The 22,383-nt window shown below is 29.1% G+C and overlaps 2 protein-coding genes across 2 annotated transcripts; one reads left to right on the forward strand and one right to left on the reverse strand.

The window, feature by feature from the left end:
* Positions 1–7,157: 7,157 nt before the first annotated feature.
* On the forward strand, positions 7,158–14,841 carry LOC103490907 (adenine phosphoribosyltransferase 3). The gene is made up of 6 exons (XM_008450653.3): positions 7,158–7,486; positions 7,594–7,704; positions 10,368–10,460; positions 12,719–12,868; positions 13,582–13,640; positions 14,330–14,841. Exons 1-6 carry the CDS (start codon positions 7,399–7,401, stop codon positions 14,387–14,389), a joined length of 561 nt encoding a protein of 186 aa, XP_008448875.1. The 5' UTR covers positions 7,158–7,398; the 3' UTR covers positions 14,390–14,841.
* A 560-nt stretch (positions 14,842–15,401) lies between these two features.
* Positions 15,402–20,891, reverse strand: LOC103490909 (glycine-rich domain-containing protein 1-like). Its single transcript, XM_008450654.3, has 9 exons — positions 20,727–20,891; positions 20,192–20,363; positions 19,830–19,947; positions 19,475–19,741; positions 18,628–19,089; positions 17,942–18,480; positions 16,899–17,103; positions 16,416–16,571; positions 15,402–16,332 (listed from the first exon to the last, which is right to left on the reverse strand). The coding sequence occupies exons 2-9, from the start codon at positions 20,347–20,349 to the stop codon at positions 15,610–15,612; spliced, it is 2,628 nt and encodes an 875-aa protein (XP_008448876.1). The 5' UTR covers positions 20,350–20,363; positions 20,727–20,891; the 3' UTR covers positions 15,402–15,609.
* Between the last annotated feature and the right edge of the window lie 1,492 nt (positions 20,892–22,383).

Below are 22,383 nucleotides of genomic sequence, written 5' to 3' on the forward strand. Positions count from 1 at the left end.
GAATATATTTATACTACCAATTTTGAGAGTAGAGGTTTGATTCTTTTCTCTCATATTTTAATTTAATACCTTTAAATTATTAAAAAAAAAAGCAGCTTTATTTTCATTAGATATTTTTCATCCATTTTGGTTTAATTTTGGGCTTAGCGAAGCACCTCTTTATAATTGTTTTTGTTTTATTATTATATTGTAGTCTTATGATAAAAATGATCATATTCAAAAGTAGAAAAAGGGTACAAAATACACGTTTTGGAAGTACTAAAAAATTATATGATAAAAGTTTAAATTTTTAATTTGTTTTAAAGGTATACAATTAAAATAGGTCAAAAAATGGGATAGTTACAGGCATAGTAATTAGATTAAAAATATTAACATATATAGCAATATTTTAAGAAAATTACAAATACAACAAATTCTATCAAAATATCTCAATGATAGAAATCTATCACCAGCATAACATATTGAAGATATTAGTCTATCACTAATAGATCTTAAGAATCTATCAACGATATGAGTACATTGATCATCGATAAATTTTGCTACATTTGTTGTTTTCTTAAAATAATGTTCCTAGATACTTAATTATTATTCTTAAAATTGTTACCCATTATAATTACCCTTAAATGATAGTTTTCTTTACTATTTATGAGCATCTGTCTAATTAATCTCACAAAACAATCATATGACTCCATGACATCTGAATACATCAAGAAAATTTAGTAATGATCGTCGTGAATTAAACACATGATCATCCTTTATCAAAATCATTCTCCTTATTACCATTGGGTTAATTAGTACAACACATGATTAAACTAAAATGTATAGTTAGGATTAAAATATGATTTAACATATAATTTAAAAAAAAAATAATTTAGCATAAAAATCAACACAATGATTAACAAGAACTTTCAATCATTCTAATCACTAGAGTAGACCTAACCTAGATGATAGAGAGTAATAATAGCATTGATTATTAAGTCAACCAAAAAGCCTTATTTAAATCCTAGTTTTCATTTAAATTCATTTTGGGTTAGTGGTCCAATATGTTATCCATAATAATCTTTATATGCTTTAGAGAGGTAGGTTTTTTTTTTTTTTTTCTTTTTTCTCTCTTTTTCTCTTTATATTAATTAAAAGAAAAAACAATATATATTAGTTAAAAGAAAGAAAAAAAAAAGGTCTTTAGATATTCTACTTTTTGCATTAAATATATTGTATGACCACTAAATTTGAATCACTTGGCTCTTTATTAGACTGCAAGATTCCTTCCACCTTTTATTGACATTTTCTTATTTATTTATTTGTTTCATTTTACTGACTATTTTAACGGTCAAAGTTATCCCACAAATCAATATCGAGATATGTTTTTTTTTTTGTAATTATTCATATGTATTATAGAAAAGTTTTCAGAGGTTATTTAACATATGATTGCTTTACCGAAAAGAAAAATACGTCTTGTTAATATAATGAGTAATTTTCATTTCTTTTAAGTTTTTTTAACCATACTATCATTTTTTTTTATGACTTTTTCTATTCAGATGTAATTTCAGTTAATTTATTTTTTCTCTTAAATTTAAAATGTTACATCTTCGGTCTTGATAATGACGTTACATTTTTTATCATTGATCAGCTCTTGTTTTAATATGTATTGGATCCCAATATTTCAAACTATTTAATTTTTGAATTTAGTAGTATTTGTTTGATGGTTTTGGTGTCAATCTTTTACCTTTTACTCTCAAGTTTTAACTAAAGGCCCACTTTCAAAAACTTCAACCCTCAATCTTTTTCCTCTTTTTATGTAAAACAAAATTGATGATAATTCCTTTGTTTCAATAATTAAGTTTACTTAATTGGTAATGCATCACTATATATATCTTTTCTTCAAAGTTATGAATTTGAATTTGTTGATCCAATTGTGATGATTCATTTTGGAAAAGAAAAACATATGTAATCATTGATCATTATAGAATAATGGATCGATTTTAGATATCATTTGACTATATACAAGTATATATATTTTGAAATTATCCGAGATCCGTTTAAATTGACTTAAGATATTTTTTTTAAAATAATTCATTTTTATTTTATTTTATTTTTTGATATGCGTGAGTGTTTGGGTCAGCTTATGCACACCTAGGCTGATATCAGAGGACAATCCACCTGATCCTATAACATTTAGGTGTCAAGGAAAAAATTAATTCTAGGTAGATGACTCCCATAAATTGAATTCACGACTTTTTAGTTAGTTATTGAGACTATTGAGCCAACCCATGATGGTTTAAAATCTATTTTTATTTAAACTTTTTGATTAAAAAAATATTGTTTAAAATATACCTCAAATGTTATTTTGTGAGTGGTTTTTAAACCTTCTAATTTTTCTAAAATAGCTTATTTTTTAAATTAAGCACTTGAAAATGTATTTCAAACACGCTCTCTTATATGGTCGACTTTTATCATTTTACTTTGAAAAATTATTATAAATGGAAAACTGTTGAAAATAATTACAAAATATAAAAAATTCATATTCTATCAATAATAGACATTAATAAACAACTTATAGACTTCTAACAGTATCTATCTGTGTCTACCGTATCTATTATTGATATAATCTAAAAAATCGCTATATTTTACCATTACAAGCTTACAATATCAATAAAATTCAATTAAAATTTTTTAAGAATTAAACATGTCGGTTTTGAAACTTTGAATGACCAAATAGAAATTTGAGTATAAATTTCAACTTGTGTTTAAATTTCAAAACACTATTTTTTTCACTTTTATTTATAGAAAAGATAAAAAAAAATTTATCTTACCAAAAGAAATAATATAATGATATAAAGTAATGCACAACAAGTAACGCGTGCTAGGTGAAAAATAGCATAGCACATTAACATATCCATATGTATAGACCACAAAAGTTAAGTGGTTCGATCTTATTCAAGAAATTAAGGTAAGAATATTACTCATGCTTTGTGTTTAATTAGCGTTGTCCAATAACACCGTTCCTCTTTATTTATTTATATCAAACCTTCAATTTCGTTTTGTCTTCATTTGTGATACTAAATCCTCAAAAAATAATCAAGAGCCAACATTTTCTTGGAAAATTATTTTAAATGGCATAACTTTTGAAAATATTTACAAATATAGCAAAATATTGCAATCTACTCTTGACTTATCAAGATTCATCATATGAATAGTATGAAAATAGTCTTATCCTTTTTTTCCATTTTTTAAAAAAGTAAATGGAAATGTGTTGGTACAATGTTAATGTTATTGATGGATAGTTTAAAAATTGGTTAATTGCAATAGGTGTTTGAACTTTTAAATTATTCCTGTCAATCAATCAAAAAGTTTCAAAATTGAAAAAGATATTTCCAAAATCTAAAAAATGTTGAATTGTCTGATTGATTGGCCTAAAATTTCAAGTTTTATTAACGATGATCATCGGTCGATCGGAGCTGGTTTTTGACAAAATCGATTCCGAACAGACCATAGTCGATTTAGTAAATATTCAAACCAACCTTGACATCGATGAGTAAGGGTCAGTCTGTCGGGTCGGTTAGAAATACTTTTTGAAAATTCTCAATTTGAAATTTTTCGAAACCTATCCCAACCGGTCCTCTCGTTTTCCAATCGACCGACTTTGGTTTAGTTCAGTCGACTCGTTTTTTCGATCGATTATGTTCACCGTTAAATTTCAAGAAAAGAAAAATGTAATTTTACTGTATAAAAATGTTTGATTAATAAAACAAAGATTTAATTTCTAAATTACTATGAGTAAAGTTCAATATAGTTCTTAAAAATTAAAAGTTTAAAGGTTTTAGTGGAAGAGAAACTACATTTTATCAGGTAGAGATCTGATAATAAATTCAAATTCATGACATTATGAATAAAATTAAAAGTTTTAGGATTTATCACTCTTTCAAATCTCAACAACTTATCAGAAACAAAAATTAGAATGTACTCAGATATATTAAAATCTTATTAAAGTTTATAAATCCAATGAAATTTTTTAAAATTAACCTTAATATTAAATCTACTTGAAAAATGACTATTAAATCTAAAATATAACACAATGCAAGAAAAGTCCATGGATATAATAAAACATAAAATTTAGATCCAATTTTTGAAGTCGACAATCATTTTATAATTCATGGGGTATAATCATACTTATTTATAACGTTTCATGGTTATAATGATATATTTTATTATTTATTACTATTATTATTATTATTATTTTAATGTTATAAATATTGTAATTGTTTTATGGTTATAATGATATATTTTAATACACTTATCGTTATAGACCTAAAATTAAAATTAAATCTAAAATAATATTTTATTATATATTTGAGGAAAAGATTTTGGTGTGTCGAAAGTTGTCTTCTTTTCTTCCAAAACTTTGATTTCTTCTAGGAGCAATATTTTTTTTGTATTTCATTTTTTAATGTGACGAGTGCATGCTTGAGTAATTTAAGAAGTTGTGTTAACTTTGGGGAGCAACTGACAAATGCAATTTAACATCAATGTTGCGTTGAATTTTGCTTTCAAGAGAATGGTTGATACGGTATAACAATGATTGACATTTGTTCTTCCAACAATATCTATTACAATTATCCTATATTAGTTATATTTATATATATGGTGACAATGGTTTTGGACCTTTGGTTGGATTGAAAAGGATGAGAGTTGGGCACAGAATATTAGTGTGGAGATCTGAAAGCAACCTCTGCTGTATGCATAGAAAGTGATGGATGCAATTTGGTTTTTGTCTTGAAGCCCTATTCAGCTTTTGCCTCTTCTACATTCTTTTGCTTTTTCAGTTTTCTCATTCAAATTTTTCACATGGTAAAACTATACTAACTTCTACAAAGAATTCAAATAATGATGTTTTGAGTTTAAGAGAGACATGAATGAATCAATATCACATTATGAATAAGCTAAATCTTAAGGATATATGATCAATGCATTGGTCAAGAAAGATCGAAAATAATCGAAAGTTACTATCTATATCAACAATGAACAGTGGAAACCTGCATTATCTTAAATAGATCAGTATATCATCTAATTGGACATTTTGCTAGGCTAAACTCGACATTGACAAAGGTATGAGCATCGTCTTCTATTGTCCTAGGATGCTAGTTTTGGTTAGAGCATGCATGAGAGAAATGTCCCATTTGACTTTTCTTTTTTGTTAGACTTGACCTCGACTTTATTCTCTATTGCTCTAGACCCATTTTAGAGTGATGGGTGCTATTTTTTTGCCAATATGTTATTTTGTAGTCTAACTTGTCACTTGTATGTTCATATTTAGTGTTGATTAATTGTGTCCGTTAATCCAAAATTAGCTATAACAATACTCACATGGTTATATACTTTTCCTTAAAATAGTTGCAAAAATAATACCAAAATTAGTGTCTCACATGATAACTATACTAACTAATCTTAAGTAGATTTATTAACTAAAATATTTTCGTTACCAAATTAATAATATCATCTTATATGTCTAAACCTTTCTATCCATTTCATTAGTTTAATAATTTTAATTAATAACTACACAAATGACAAATGACAAATGACCTTACCTTAATTTAACTATTGATGCAAGAGAGTCCGATGCATATACATAATGAATTAGATGTAACAACTCATCATCAATTTAACTTTAAATTATAAGTATATATAAGAAAATGCAACTTGAATTTCAAACTTCCATTTATTAAATAGATTGATTGGACCACTTAGGTAACAAAGAGCTGCCAAAAAATCTTGGCAATAACACCTAATTAAATTATTAGATTACCTATGTATGTGCTTTGATATCCACAAGGGAAATTATTTGGAAATTGGGCTTTAATTATTATTTCAATGCACCAACCCTCCTCCAATATTTTATTTCAATGTGAATTCTATTTGGTATCTATAAATTCAAAAGTTTATCAAGGTTTCTAAATTTTAAAAATAATTTCTAAAATAGTAATTCAAATATTTAAGTTGCTAAAGTGGGTTTCTTTGACATGATCGAGTTTGGAAATTGACTCCTTACGTGATGCTAAATGATGAGTGAAATCTCGAAAGTGGGTTTATTCCTTATAAAGGAACGACTTAGATGCAAGCTTATCGTTTTTAAACTTGTATTTTTCATGATCAGACTCGTCCAACTAGTCAAGTGGCCTAATGAAAAATGGTTCATTGAGTGTTGAAAACAAAAGTGTCATTGATTGAAATGAAATAAGTTATATGGAAAAGATTCGAGAGCTTATGCATGCAAATGTTGACATATATAATTGATGTGAGATTTGGTTCGTTGTCTTTCAATCTAATTGTGACTTTGGACAAGTGACTTTTGTTTCTATGCTTTTATTTTGGGTTGTTTCGTTGTTCCTAAAATAAAGAATTAAAAAAAAAATTAATTTAACCTATATTTAGAAAAGAATACGATAACTTAGAACTTGGCCTTTTATATATATTTAGAATATTGCATTTATTTAATCTTGAACATGACATAAATTTAATCTAACTATCGACTTCCAAAATGTTGTCTTAATTTTCCTAGGAGATTTATTACAAACTTTTTTTAGATAATGTTATCATGTGTATTATTTAATTTAACCTATTACATCATAAAATAAATAAATATAGGCCTCACATTAGAGTTAAAAGTCAATATATAAAATGTTTTATTTCTAAACCGAAATTGAAGATGACAATTTGAAGGAAAATAAAAAAAAAATAAAATAGAATTCCTCACGTCATTGTTTTATGATTAATTGCACTAAAAAGAATCACTAAACAAGTTGAACTATGATATTTTTCATGTGGTCAAATTAGAAAAGAAACTTAATATCGTTGGTGTAAAACTCCAAAATCGTAAAAGTTACCTTCCACAAAATAAGCCAATAAATTATTAAATAACGTCTCAAATAAACGAGAATCATATATTAATACATTGTCATATTATTTTTTATTATTTTTATATTTTATATATATATAAATCGAACTATTTTCAAATCAAGCAAAATTAAATATATTCAACAAAATATTACCGTCCGATGCGTGTATTATAATACATGAAATTTTGATATTTTATAAATATTTTAAATTTTTAGTCATAAAGTATATTAATTTTGATGATGATGAGAAACTGAGAATGTATACCAAACAAAACTATAGAGTGTTTGATATTAAACAAAATTGATTGTGTCGTTTCTCACCTTTTTTCATTTTTCTTTTTTGTTCCCTCTTCTACTCTATAAATGCAATCTCTCTTCCCAACGCCATTTTTCCCATTTTTAATTTCTTCCTCCAATAACACACAAAGAAACAGAGAGTTTTCCTTTCATTTCGTTTCGTTTTCTTTCAATCTCTGAAAACAGAGAGAGCAATAAATTAATAACAATGTCGAGCATTATCGAAGAAGAAGAAGATCCTCGCATCAATGGCATCCGAACCAAAATTCGAGTGGTTCCTAATTTTCCAAAACCAGGTTCGTTCTTCTCTAATCAAATCTCTTCTCCCTTAGCACTTTTTTAATCCTCTCTCAATTCCAATATCCTTTTAATATATTCTCCATTTTCGAATCGCAAATTTTAGGTATAATGTTTCAGGACATCACGACTCTGTTACTTGAACCTAAAGCGTTCAAGGATACCATTGATTTGTTCGTTGAACGATACAAGGGCAAAAACATCTCTGTCGTTGCAGGTACAAGAAAATCGCACCAAAATTCTCCAATCTCTGGTTCTTGATTCCTATAAATGACCGTTTAATTACAACTTGATTTGATTGATTGATTGATTGATTGTTCATCGTGAATTTGCAAAATGCGGATTTTTCACGCTGACGCCTTGATTAACGGATGATGATTTTGTTATGCCCTTTGTCTATTTCTTCGCTCCCTACTTGTGACCAATGATTCAAGATGTTCATCCTTTTCCTTTCTTTTTCCAAAAAAGTTAATTTATATTTAAAATTTAACAAACTTATTGTTGTTTTTCTTTTTCTTTTTTCTTTTTTTTTTTTTTGGATTTTTTTATTTTACAATTTTCAAAGTTTGTTTATTTTTTTTAATCAAAGTTCTTTTTTATATTATTATAATTTGGTATTCCGATTATACTCATTCTTGTGTAATGACTTAATAAATAATCCAATAGGAAATTATCACATGTGACTTAACCTTTTCTTATTTAAAATATTTTTTTTACTTTCTTATCAATGGAAAGTGTATTTAAATTTGTGCAAACATGGGGTTGTAACTAAGTTTTATTTTTTGTTCATATTTAATCTATATTTACCTTGAATCAATTGATATGAAAAAATAAAACATATTTTGGAAAAAATAATTATTATAAATTTTGATTTAAAAAATTAAAGAAAAACATACTTTTAATTAGTTATTTGATGTTAACTATTATTAAAACAATTAAGCTAAAAAGAATAGTTTATCACGCCATACACAAACTATAATCGATAAATATTTTAGTTCATTTTGATAGTTCTGATTTAAAATTATTTTCTTCTTTACCGTAATTTTTGTTATTTATTTATTTTTTATATTCTGAAACTAATTTTTGATATATAAAATTGTTTTAAATTTTTGTCTGCAGAAATGACCTAACTTTTTCCATAACAAAATTCATTTTAGAAAGGACCAAACATCAATTAACCTTAGTAATTTACTATACATTTTTTTTTTTTTTTTTTTTTTTGCTTTTTTCATTTTGAAAATACATGGCCTAAATTTTTACATTTTCACGATACCATATTCCAATTTTTTTCATTAATATTTCAGACAAATTATGCCATTTCAACTCATTAATTTCACTAATCATTTTGATCTTTGTCTTCATGATTAGTTTTCTTTTCTCTAGCATATTGAAATTATGAACATAACTAATGAAAACCAACCACAAATTTTTCGAATCCAATTCTATTATTTTTGCCTCTTCATAATATCTTATGAAGAACATTGCATATGTTCAAAACTGTTGAATAATAGTGATCCATTATAAGACTCAACTTCCATTTTTATTAAAGCTGAAGTAAGTTTGTTATGCGTCTTACAATTAATTTCCACTTCAACAAACTTTGGGCCATTTTTTTTCTTTTCGTGACTTGTTGGCACTCTTCCACTTCCTTATTTGGTTTGGTTTTCCAGCATTGACCTAAATTTTTAGAACAAAGAGAAATTGCATTTTTTTCTATCCGTTTGGTGTTTTTTAATCACTTATTGAAAGAAGAACTTATAAACAAGAACAAGTTTGTAAGAACTAACTTTTAAACATGATTTGGATTTTGAAAATATTCTAGTAATGTAACTATTTAAGCAAAGAAGTTGTTACGTAGTGCTATCTAATTAAAATTAAGCCACTACGTGCCAACATTTTTTGTTGTGTGGCGGGAAGGAAAAAGAAAATATGCATCTTAAAATTCTTATAACTAGCTAGGGATTGTTTAAGGAATCATAATGAATGAATTTGTAATCATTTAATGTAATTCAAAATTTATGTTTGGATTGAGCAATTTGGATCCGATTTGTAATTCAAACTCATTCGGTTTTCAATTTTCACAATCATGTATTTATTATGTTCTCTTTTTTAATTTAATCATGATTAATAAATCTTTGAAAGAGTCTTACCTAGTTACGGCAAGGTTCAAAGTGGTGCTTTTTTAATGTTCCTTATCAATATTGATCTTTGGCTCCTGCTACATGGTTCAATTCCCATGGAGCGGGAGGGATGCTAATATTTGACATAGTTTTTTAATACCATAAAATAGAGTCATATTCCTTTCAAACTTGTTAATAGTAATCCTAATAATAAAATTGTCACAAGTTTGACAGTCTTTGTTAATCTTTTGAATAGTCTTGTAAATCAAGATTTAATCCTTCAAATAACCTCGTAATAACCATCCGCAGTGGTTTTAAGTTTAAATTTGATAAAGTTGAGAAAAAAACAAAATAATGATCCAATAGACATTTATCCTTGTTGTTTTAACTTGTATCTTCGTTGACTTTCAGTTTACAACACCATATTTAGTCTTCAACAGTTAGGTTGCCCTTGACTCTAATTTAGGTTTATTAGACTAATGTGGGATAAGGTTGTTGTATAGTTGAAATAAAATCAAATGTGATTGATGTATGATTATGATTGAACAGCTTATTATTTTATTGACGAAAAACTGTTGAAATTCAATCAACATATGAGCATAGTCCTCTATAGGAATTAAAGGGTTTGAAAAGTCAAAATATAATTATTGTCCTGTTATATATATATATGTTAAATAGTATATAATTAGTCAAGCTTTTCTTTCACATTGATGATGGTATATATGGTTGAAATATGTTTGTTTGATTATATATTTTTCAGGAATTGAGGCTAGAGGGTTTATTTTTGGTCCTCCTATTGCTTTGGCTATTGGAGCCAAGTTTGTGCCCTTGAGAAAACCAAAGAAATTACCTGGTAATATCTTCAATCCTATGCATCCTCCTTTAGTCATAAATCATAATTAATTTTACGTCTATCTATCAACGTATAAATGGAAATTTAGTACTTTGTTTCTATCCTTCACTATCGATAGAAAATTGACGTAATTAAAGATTTATATAGTTTACAAACAATTTATTATTTAAGAAGAAATATACATCAAGTCATAGATTCAAATGCGCTAATAGAGAGTTAGAGAATTTATACAATTTTTTTTTTTAATATTTTGGAGCCATGATGATAAATAATGTAAATAAGATAAATACTAATATATACAACTTAGAATTTAGATATGGAGATCTATATATTGGATACTTCTCTAAACTATGAATTATTCAAAATACCTGATAACAGATTCAAAACATTTCAAGAGATTAATCTCGTTTAAATTAGTACACAATCGTTATTTGTCTTTAAGTCATATTGCTAAAATTTTCTTTTAATTTTTCCTATTGGTTTTCTTTCCATTCAATCGCATTGGCCTTGTTTTTCTCTTGTTTTTAGTCTCTCCCCAACATGCAAGACCCTACATACTCTCTCTCTTACATGCATGATCCTGACCCTAAACCCTTTTTCCATTCTCTCTCTTATATGGAAAGGCCCTCTCACCACTCCCTTCTCTCTCCTACATGCAAGGCTCTGCCCATTCTTTACATTCACCTTCTTTCATGCAAATGCCAAACCTCTCTTTTACCCATCACCCAATTATATAAAACTACTCAACTTTGTATTTTGTTCAATTTTGGTAGTTAAATTTTAAAATACATTTGTTTTATTATTTGAATTTTAGAAAAAGAAAACTTACTTTGATTATTATTGGTAGGATGTTATTAAACCAGGAAATCTTGCTAATTTATTTAATAAATCTTGTATGCCAACAGATAAATATAATCAATACACTTTTAAATCAAATAAACTAAAAAACTAATTTTGATTTTTTTCCTTTGACAAATCTAAACTTTTTCACGTCCTCTCCCCTACTCCTCCATTCCTTGATTTTCGTTTTTTTCCAATTGGAATCTTGAAGGAAATAAAAAAACATCGAGTAAAACAAAAAATAAAATAAGATATAACTAATATAACAAAAAATAATGTTAACATCTATGATAAAGTAAAATAAAATAAAAAAATCAAATAAAAACCACCTATTATAGAAAATAAACTCTACGAGATTGTGGATGAATATTCCTAAAATGAATCAATTTAATTAATATGATAAACCTAGAGTTTATTCATCGTCTCATCCTTCCATTAAAAGTTTAATTAATTAAAATTTTAAAGACAAATAAACATTTTTAAAAGTTTATGAACCAAAATAAAACAAATTACTGTGCATAGAATTTATAGTTAAAATATATATTTAATATTAGGATAAAAAGCTAAATTATGATTGATAATACTTTTTGAAAATAAAGAAAAAAAGAATATAAAACGTTTTGTAAGGAACAGCAACATTAAGTAATTAGAAAGACAAGACAGTTGTTGCATTTTGGAAAAGGAAAAGGAAAGAAAACTACAAGGCAAGTGGAATATCACATTGGTTGCTTTTGTAACTTGTAAATGTAGAAGAAGCAGATCATGTGACATGCTTCCCTAAAAACAGTGAACTATAATAATATATAATTTTTTAGAAAATAAAATATATTAAAAACTTGTTATTCTAAAAATACATATGTATTAAAATTTGTTTCTTATTTATATTTTGTATTGAAAATTTATTGTAAACGATAAAATTGGTAAAATTATTTATATAATATATCAAAATTTCATAGTCTATATAGTTAGAATCTGTAAATAAAAAATTATTTTCCGAGTGCTCCTCTATATTATATTCACATCAATGGTTCGGAAAGCCTCTATTACATTCACTTCAGGGGTATCATTGTTTTTCTTTTTCTTCTTCTTTCTAATGGTAATGTTGATTTGCCTAATATCAGTCGAAATTAAATTGGGTTAGATTTATTATTTTACAAAAGTTATTTGAGTGGAAACATATTTACCATCTAATTCCATTAATTAGGTTTAAAAAGTGTTTGGAATTTATCTAATCCAACACATAGAAATAAATGTGTCAAGGGTTAGTTTTTCTTTGTTCTGGTTAGATTAATTATAATGAGTAGAAATTTTAGAAAAAAGTAATAAAGTGTCGATAAATAATAAATTTAGAGGTGTTATTATAAATATATATATTAGTATTTTAAATGTAATAAGTATATTTGTGAGGGTTGGTTTAGGTGAAGTAATGCATGAAGAGTACGTGTTGGAATATGGAAGAGATTGCATAGAAATGCATGTTGGGGCTGTTAAGGCTGGGGAACGTGCTTTGGTTGTTGATGACTTGATTGCCACTGGTGGTACTCTCTCTGCAGCCATCAATTTACTTGGTATATTTTACTATTCTAATTCTTCCCTTCAAACATTCTTCATTTTATTTCTAGAAAAAAAGAAATAAATAATCTAGCTATTTTGAAGTGCATTAAAAAAAATTTATTACGAAAAGAAAGAGTAGACAATATGGTATAACTGGGTGTGTTTCGTATAAATTTTAGTACTTTTTTCCTTAATATTTGAGTGAGTCAACAAACACCAGTTTCTTGTTTTGTTATTTATTCTTTTAGCATTCATTTTAAACTGATATAACTCTTTAAGATTTACTTGTATTAATAGGTTTTGCTAAAATGTTTAACCAGTCTTTTAAACTTTTAATTTTGCTTTTTATAAATAGCATAGCTTTTGATTTGATCTATATTCTTTAAAAGTACTTTCAAAGTTGAATGGATATGTTAGAGCCTGATTCGACCCTTCCTTTTCTTAATTTGAGCTATTATAATTGAACAAATTTAATTTAACAATAGCAGTAAATATAATGATTAGATTGGAAATTATAAATATAACACAATCTATCAAAATCTATCGATGATAAGAATTTATCACTGATAAATAATAAAGTCTATCAACGATAGAAATTTATCACAAACTTTGTTATATTTGTAATTTTTTTAAAATGTTGCTACATATTAAATAATTATTCTAAAAATTGCTATCCATTACCATTATCCTATTATGATTGATAATTTGTCAACAAAACGTTTTGTAGAACGAGCTGGAGCCGAAGTGGTTGAATGTGCTTGTGTAATCGAATTACCAGAATTGAAGGTAAGCTCAATGCGCTAGAATGATATGGATTGATTTAAAAAAATGTTTATTAAAAATAATAGTTATAATGGACTAACAATTTTAATGATAATAATCAAATATATAACAACATTTTAAAAAAGATTGTAAATGTAGTAAATTCTATCACGATAGACTTCTATCGTTGTTAGTCTTTTACGATCTATTTTAGTGATAGATCAATATTTACAATATGATCTATCGATCTATTACTGATAGACTGTTATATTTATAATTTTATAAAACAAATAAATGAACCCATAAAAAGTAGTATTTTGTAAGTTTAATTTTTATAATTAAAAAACACCTAATATCTCTTATATTTTTATTTTGTTTTGAGAGTTTATCAATATGTTTTTAATAAACAATATCTTAAAGGTGTTCAAATCTATATTTCTTAACGAAGATTATCATATTTACTTGAATTAAAAAGAAGGGTGGAGTAACACTTTTATGGCTAAATAATCAAGTCTATGACACTATTTTTCGTAAACTACAAGTAGTAATACATTGTATCATCAATAATTCTCAATGAGTGATATATTTGTTACTAATAGTTTCTAAGACTATTATTTTACATTGTATTATATCTACAAATAGTTTTGACATGATTGCTATATAGATATGTGTTTAAACTATTCCTACAAAACGTAACAAAACTTTCTTAACAGGGTCGAGAGAGATTAAGTGGTAAATCATTGTACATTTTAGTGGAGTATCGACACGGTTAAGTCGCTGCCGATGACGTGGGTGAAACCAAGATGTGTACATTGGAGGAATACCCTTTGTTGCCAGATTCATTTTTTGATCTCTCATCTCTCACAGTTTGTTTGTTCTTCTTGTTCCTCAGCTTCTTGCTTTTGCTCTATTTAATCATTGAATTTTATATTTGGGAACTTTAAAGTTTCTCATGAAAAAAAAAAAAGAGAGAGAGAAAAAGAAAAAAGAAAAGAGAGAGAGATTTCTTTTGACCACCATTCTTTTCTTTCCTTGACTTACTTGAAGCATTTTTCTTGGGGGGATTTGCAGCAGAGAGTTCAAATATTGAGTATGGTTTATTTGTTGCTAAAGGTATGATTAGGTGGGGAAGAAATAGGATGTCCATTTCATTTTGTATGTAGGTCTTCTATTATTATGTAATCATTGTGACTTCAAATAATCTATGGTTCTTGTGGTTTGTTCAGGGATGAATGAGAGTTTCTTTTGCAACATAAATATTGAGGTGTAGTTCTAATCAAACATTTTGAGTATAAAATTAATGACTTGGATTTGAGACTTTTTTAAAAAAGATCGTACTAGAGGTCAAGGAATCAGTAATTGCATTCAGATATTTCAACTAGCTAGGTTGACACTTCCTTAATTAGTGTTCTCATTAGTCATTATGTTTCAATCCAAAAAATTTATTGATAAAGCAAAAATGCGGAGAATGGCAACTTAGTTTCTCCATCTTTAGTTACTAAATAATGAAAACAACTTGTGACTTTGTTGGTTCATTTACAATATAATGGAGGAATTTCTATGTTTTGTTGCAAGGTTTGAATCTCAAAATTTGTCGTCTATTTAGTGCAAGAATACTAATAACAATGTATATAACTTAATTTAGGAGTAAAAACAAACTTAATTATTACTTTAACTAAATTTTATGATTGAGATTGTTTACTAATTTCAGAATTTTCCTACTTTGATCTATTGAAATAGAAATGATATAAAAGTAGTAAGTCTTAACGTACTAAGCTGCTGGAGTTGTACACAAATCAACACACACATTTATTTATCAATATACACAAATCTTGAGACTTATATAGATACAAAAACCAAGACTTTGACACAGGCTTCATACACAGAATGGGTAAGGTAAACACAGCATCATGACTCGACTTTTATATGTTTATTGGGTAGGTTTTAGACTTTGCCTATACATTGTTTTTGTAATACAAACTTTGTTTATTCATTAGTTACATTCCATACCACAAGCTGCTGGCAAATCTTTTTCAACAATACTTGCATCAGTCTGCTTACCTTCATTTGGTTCTGCAGTTTTATACCCAAAACTGCCACAACCGCCACAACCACCACAGCCACCACCACCACACCCGCCACAGCCACCGCTCTTTGCCAGGATTCCACCACCACATCCACCACCGCATCCTCCACAACCACCACCACATCCTCCACAACCACCACTGTTTACGATATTTCCACACCCAGCACCACAACCACCAGCACCACATCCACTGCTCTTCACCATGTTTCCACACTCGGAACCACAACCACCAGCACCGCATCCACCACAACCACCGCTCTTTACCATGTTTCCGCATCCAGTACCGCATCCACCACATCCACCGCTCTTCACTGTGTTTTGGCCACAATGGCTGCTAAGCTTATCCTGGTTCAGTGACATTGTTGTATTCTCTTTAGAATCTTCTTCTTTTATTGGCACAACTGCAATTCCTTCAGAAACATTGGCTTTTAGATCTGTACTTGAAAAGGATAAATTGGTTTGATTCATAGTCTTCTCTTCCTTTCGAGACTTTTGTACTCTTTCAGGATCAGTGTCAGCCTCCAATTTTTCTTCACTTACAGTTAGGCTATTATACCCTTTTTTCTTCCATGTGTGAAGGAGAAGAAAAGCTGTCAAGATTCCGGGCACCAACATCCATTCTTCCTTTATCTTTTTATGATAATATAGAGTCAGTGAGTATCATTCTCAAACATTCAATTTGCAAAATAGGCAAAATTGCATTGTAGTAGTACCTTGCTAACTCCAAATTTCAAGTCGAACAATGCCACTGCTCTTCCATATGGATATTCTGCAGAGAACTCGATGGCAGACATGAAATCCTGTTCACGATTATGTTTCTCACAATTTTTGGGCTCATAGTCCAACTTCCTGCCCTGGTAAAATCTCACCTACACAAGCAAATTTTTGACAGAAAGTAGGAAAATTTTAAAGTCAAGCTGGAAACTTAATCCACAGAGGCCATTTAGAAGGAAGTATTTACTATATAGTAGATGAACACGTTGCATATTGGAATAACTATATTGACTAGTATATGATTTGAAATTTTCAATGTGTAACTATGTCTAGTTTTTCTGGCCAATAAAAGATAATATCAGCATAATTTCTAGGTTTTTGATGTGATAATAGACAACCGGAGTGATTTTCTGTAACGATCTCGACCCTCCAGCATCATGGTATAATAAGGATCAAATTTCTGCAACACGGACAATACATACCAGCTTTCTCTTGCCCACAAGCTTGAAAAGATGATCATCTTCACTGGATTTTTGTTGTAAATCAAGGAGCCATTGACCATCAATCAGCGACCACCCTGTCTTTACAAACTCAGCAAGATGGCATGATTCACCGGACATTTTTATGCCAATCACCTCCTTACTGGTTGGAATGGTATTCTTCCCCACCTTTTCCTTCAAAGAATCCCTTAACGAAAAGAACCAACTTATCAAAAAGAAAATTAAAAACTGAAAAGATGCAGTGTACCTATATGATAATATTTATAAATAAGTTGTAAAGCTATCAAATAAACTGAGACATTAACATTGGGATTGGGATTGTAAGAAAGTACATCCAAGACTCCAAACTGCCGTATAAGTATCTTTATCCTTTAGAGCTCTATAGGAATGTGATTTTACTTAAGAGATTGGCTATGAACCTCTCAATTGGGATGTCGAACCAGTTCAAGGGCTGCACATAGAAGATTTTGATAATCGTCTACAAAGATGTTTAAGCTACAACGACCACAGTTTTAATATCACTTGCAATAGCAACATTACTTTAACAATGTAAACAACGTGGTGATCTAAGAAGCACAATCACTTGAGTTTGACATATGTGCACTTGGACACTTTGAAATTAGTTGGATGTATATCTAAATTCGTAAGGACAATAGATATGTGTTAGGCAATAGTGGTACAAAATCCATGTAGGTTAAACATTTTAGACACTTTTTGAACCATTGTTAAGTATACTAAATAGACACATAATAAATTTTGCAAGCAATATAGATCGAACTCTTTTTTTTTCAACATATAAATGCATAAACTTATTAACTCTGAATTAGTTTCTTCTTGTAAGTAATATATACTTTTAAAACGTGTATTTTGTTAAATGTGTCATTTTGTGTTTGTCCTAGATTTTCAACAAATGAAACGTCACGGGTCCATGTCGTATCATATCTATGTCTCGTATCCATATGTGTACTTGTAACCATTAATATAACATCAATTCCCAGGCTATTAGAAAGGAAGAATCACCTTACCTCAATTGGAGGTTGATGACCTCATTTCCTGCTTCATCAGTGACCTGCGTCCAACCCTTTGAGCGTTGCATCCTTGTGCAGGAAGGGAGAAAAGAAGTCCATCTGGATAGTTCTCGAGAACTAAACATATGAAGTTCCCGTTGTGCTGGGTGGGGAACGGTAAATGAGACAGCCACTCGGAGGGAAATTGGTTTTGAGCTTACATGGTCTGAAACTGGCTTCAGCTCCAACCATCTCTCCATTGAAAGCTTAGAGGATGGAACAAGAATATCGTCTAGGGGAAGCGAAACGGAACCCAATGTTAAGGTAGTCCGTGTTATTGGAATGTTGGAAGACCTACAGCATATGAGCTCCAATTGTAGATCTCCTTTAGGTTCACACTGAAAAGAAGCTACCTGCTTCAACCCCGTCTCAGATAATATACTCAGTTTCCATTTGGAATTGAATATAGCATCTGGCTGACTTTTCATAAATTGTACAAAAAGATTTCCTTTCAACCCTTCTGGTATGTTTTTAACTTCCACAAACTCCAATAGGACCTGAAAATAGAAACAGGTAATCAATAACAATTGTTAGTAGGATAAGTTCAATTTCAAATGCATATATTTGCATAAAAATGTTCATAAAATTTTCATGGGAAAAGTTGGGAATGGAATGTGAGAATAAATTGAGGAAAAAGGAGCTACCTCAACTGTCTTTAATTCAGGAAGATGAACTATATTTTGACAGTCTTGGGATGAAACCACATCATCTTTAATCGTGTTAGTTGAAGCTGAATATGGATTTAGGACGAGAGGAGATGGGCAATTGCCTCTATACATTGCCCCTGCCTTCCAGTACCTAGTACCAAATGTATCTTCCCACTGTTTAGTAGTTCCAGAGAACCCATTATCCAGTTTTTTCCCTTTGGTTCGATCTGAATCCGTATCATCATGCTCCAATACCGTACCAAGTATTTTCTTCAAGTCTTTACAATAGGAAAGAGGGTGCAATTGATGAGAATGCCAAATTAGATCAATATCATATGTTGGGACACAAAAGCGCTTTATGGACTTCTCCCTGTTGCTTTTGATTAAATATAGAAATCCTTTGTATCTAGCCACAGCTTCTTGAAGGAAAATTTCATTGCCCATGTGAGGTCGGGACACCTGTTCACATCAATTTCAGGACAAAACATATGGCGAAGGATTGAATGTTTCGACATTGAATGCGCTTGTATTTTCTAAATAATATACGTATAAAAGATTTCATTTTTTTAGTGGAATGAAATGCAAATGTCTCCGTTGAGAACGATGCAGAAAATGGACAAAGAACCGAAGAAGTTTGGCCCTGGAGGAAATTTAAAAGAAAAGTCATATAGAAAAAGTTTGAACTTGTAAGATCAAAGCCTTCAATGATTAGTGTGAAGTCCACATGATGCATAAAAAACTTTGAGAAGATCCATTTTTAAATAACCTTCTTTTTTTGAAAAGTAAGACAAAGTTCATTAGGCACCCTTGCAATAAAACTTATCGAAGTTATTAGTATCAGTACCTGATAAAAGAAGGGACTTTGTCTTTTGACAGCTGAAACTAAATCATATTTGGTGTATTTTTGAAGCCCCGAGAGCACTTCCGAAATATCCTCTTGAGAATCTCTCGTGGAGTCGAAGTTGAAGTTGAAGTTGAAGGGCTCTTCAGGATATAATTCATTCCAAACTTTTTCAGTTTCTCTTGAACAAGAACTCCCAATTGTCGATATAACATTGGAATTATCAAGTATCTTTCCATAAAGTTCCTCACAATCAGATTTGTACCGTACCTATACAAATTAAGAAAATATTTGTTAGCCACTTAACCATATAAATCATATTAGCAATGAACCCAAAACATCAAAGTCTAGAATGTACAGGATTCAATCTGTGACAATGCCAAATCCATTCACAGTCAAAGGGGACAACTAAAGGTCCATCAAATAGTGGGGATTCGGAATGTTTGGCAAGTAATGGAAGCCAGTAAGCATTGTACCTACAAATTAAATTTTCCACACTTCAGAAATTTTTCATCTAATGCTCAAATATCAATTTACAATTGAGTAGTAATCCAAGAGATAAAACTTTCAGCCAAAACCACTGTACACATAAACAAGTACACTTGAGTGGTAATAGAAAAATATTTGAACAAACGAATATACTGTCTTTTGATTTATCAACTTCTCTACATTGACACATTGAAAACAATTGAAACAAAAATCAACCTCTAGATTTATTACCTATAAATAGCCCTTTCAAGGCTAGGGCTTTCATAAAGGAATCGATTCCGCTCAACGGCAGAGAGAAACTGAAGCTGACGTTTAGCTGCAGCTACCAGATCAACACCTATTTCAATCTGTTGTGCTTCTACCCATTCAAGCTCTTGATTCTTCTCCATTTTGCAGAACAAGTCTATGCATCGAAAACCCATTTCAGAAAAAACAGTCTAACTACCATCCATTGTTCAATTACTTACATATAACTAACTCATCAATCATAGTGATAACTGGGGATGTTACAATACTCTTTTGAGAATTAGTAAAAATTTCATCAGTCAATGAAAACATCGATTAAAAACAGATAATAATAATCAATTCTCAAAGAGTAATTCCAATTCCTCAGATGTTATTAGAAATCCAACATCAAAATCATCATCATCATCATCGCTATCACTTTACTTTTTATTTTTTCTAAGTTTCTTTCGATTCTAACTACGATAATGATGAAGTAACACAAGATCGAAAATTAAACTAATTAATGTAGAGGATTTATTACCTTAAAATTCCTTGAGCATGCGAGATTTGGAGATAAGAACCGTAAAACGACGACAAAAGAAAAATGGGTGGAAAATATAAATAAATAAACAGAGAGAAATGAGGGAAAAGGAAAGAAAAAAATGTCATTTATATATTTTCTAAAGAACAACAAGGAAAAGGCAAGTGTGGAAGCTTGAGCAAGTTGGCAGTTAGGAGGAAGTTGCAAATGTCAATATCAATTATAGTTATCAAAAAATATATATCTCAAGAGAAATTTCTAAGGAAAAGTTAGGGAAATTATTGGAAATATGATTTTCATATTGCTCAATGATATTTTGATCTTTCTTATAAAGTCAACATTTTTTTCGATTAAGCTTCTTTTAGATTTATTATTTTTGATCAAATCTCAAAATTTTCAATGGGGACAAATACTTATTTTGATTTTAATGTCATATTAGATAACACGTGTTTTATCTTAAAATCAATTACAAACGATTGGAATAATTTATCTATTGTGAACTTCATCGATTTTTTCATTGTATAATCGTTTTAATAATTTAGTTTCAACTTTGAGTTTGATTGGTGCCTATTTGATTTTTATAAATAATTTTTTTTCTTGAAGGTAATAAAAAAAACCGAAAAAAAAGTTATTTGTTGACTAATAATTTTATTTCTCTGTTTTCAATAATTTTATTTTTATTTAGGTATGTTTCTTTTGTTTCCCTTTTCGTTTTTGTTTTAAATGTTATTGAAGAAAACTCATTTAGATTGTTTATTGTTAGTAAGCAAATGAAGAATAAACTAACATTGGCTTGTCATTGACTTAATGGCATGCTCTCACTGCTTAACTGTTGTTTTCATTTCATGCACCATTAGGATAGGGATCTCGATTTGAGTTCGATACTTCCTTTAAAATCATGTTTCAATTTTAAAACAAAAGTATGATTAATAAATTAAAATTGTTCAAATGTTCAACACTAACTCATAGAAAAGACATCCATCGTAGCACGATGTCTTCTCCAAAATTTCATCTTGATTTCTATTTTTTTTAAAATAAGAAAAACACTTTCAATAAATGAATCGCACTGGGGATTATAGTCCCACACATCAATCTTAACCACTAACATTCGCGGCAGCTCATGTAGCTAATGAACGAGTCATCCCATATGGGAACTAAAAGAACACTCTTTAATGGACATATTCCTCAACATAACATGAATCTCATCTAAAATTCCCTCAATAAGAGAGTTACACAAATCTCAAGAATGGATGACCTTAATTAAAATTTGGGAATCAGATTCAACTCAAATATTATTGAAGCCCAAATCCAAAGTCAATTGAAGTCTAATCCACAAAGCAAAGCTAAAGCTTCCCTAGTCAAAATGTCCTCGATATGCCATCACATAATCAATCCACAACCTTCATCACCTTTCCTTGTGAGTTACGAAGAAAAACCTCTAATCTAATCTCATTTAACCCCATTTTTTAAGCATCCACATTCAACTTATACTCCCCTTCTTTCGGTGGCCTCAAAAGAAACCCCTCCCTTTCTGAAACACCATCTTGTCCTTTACCACCATCATCCGATAGTTAAAACTCCAATTTCTTTGTGCCAATTTCTCAATAATCTCTAACACCAACTCTGCACGCAGTTCGACATCCCCAATCCACATACT

Source organism: Cucumis melo, chromosome 6 (genome assembly GCF_025177605.1).
Source record: "Cucumis melo cultivar AY chromosome 6, USDA_Cmelo_AY_1.0, whole genome shotgun sequence".
Taxonomy (NCBI): Eukaryota; Viridiplantae; Streptophyta; class Magnoliopsida; order Cucurbitales; family Cucurbitaceae; genus Cucumis; species Cucumis melo.

What these genes read in the sequence shown, in the direction of transcription:
- LOC103490907 (XM_008450653.3), top strand. Translation starts at nt 7,399, where the DNA reads ATGTCGAGCATTATCGAAGAAGAAGAAGATCCTCGCATCAATGGCATC. An exon ending in TCCTAATTTTCCAAAACCAG is followed by an intron (nt 7,487 to 7,593) that starts GTTCGTTCTTCT and finishes CGCAAATTTTAG; the next exon opens with GTATAATGTTTCAGGACATC. An exon ending in AAAACCAAAGAAATTACCTG is followed by an intron (nt 10,461 to 12,718) that starts GTAATATCTTCA and finishes GGGTTGGTTTAG; the next exon opens with GTGAAGTAATGCATGAAGAG.
- LOC103490909 (XM_008450654.3), bottom strand. Translation starts at nt 20,349, where the DNA reads ATGGAGAAGAATCAAGAGCTTGAATGGGTAGAAGCACAACAGATTGAA. An exon ending in TTGTGGGCAAGAGAAAGCTG is followed by an intron (nt 16,572 to 16,898) that starts GTATGTATTGTC and finishes TTGCTTGTGTAG; the next exon opens with GTGAGATTTTACCAGGGCAG. An exon ending in TGAAATTTGGAGTTAGCAAG is followed by an intron (nt 16,333 to 16,415) that starts GTACTACTACAA and finishes TATCATAAAAAG; the next exon opens with ATAAAGGAAGAATGGATGTT.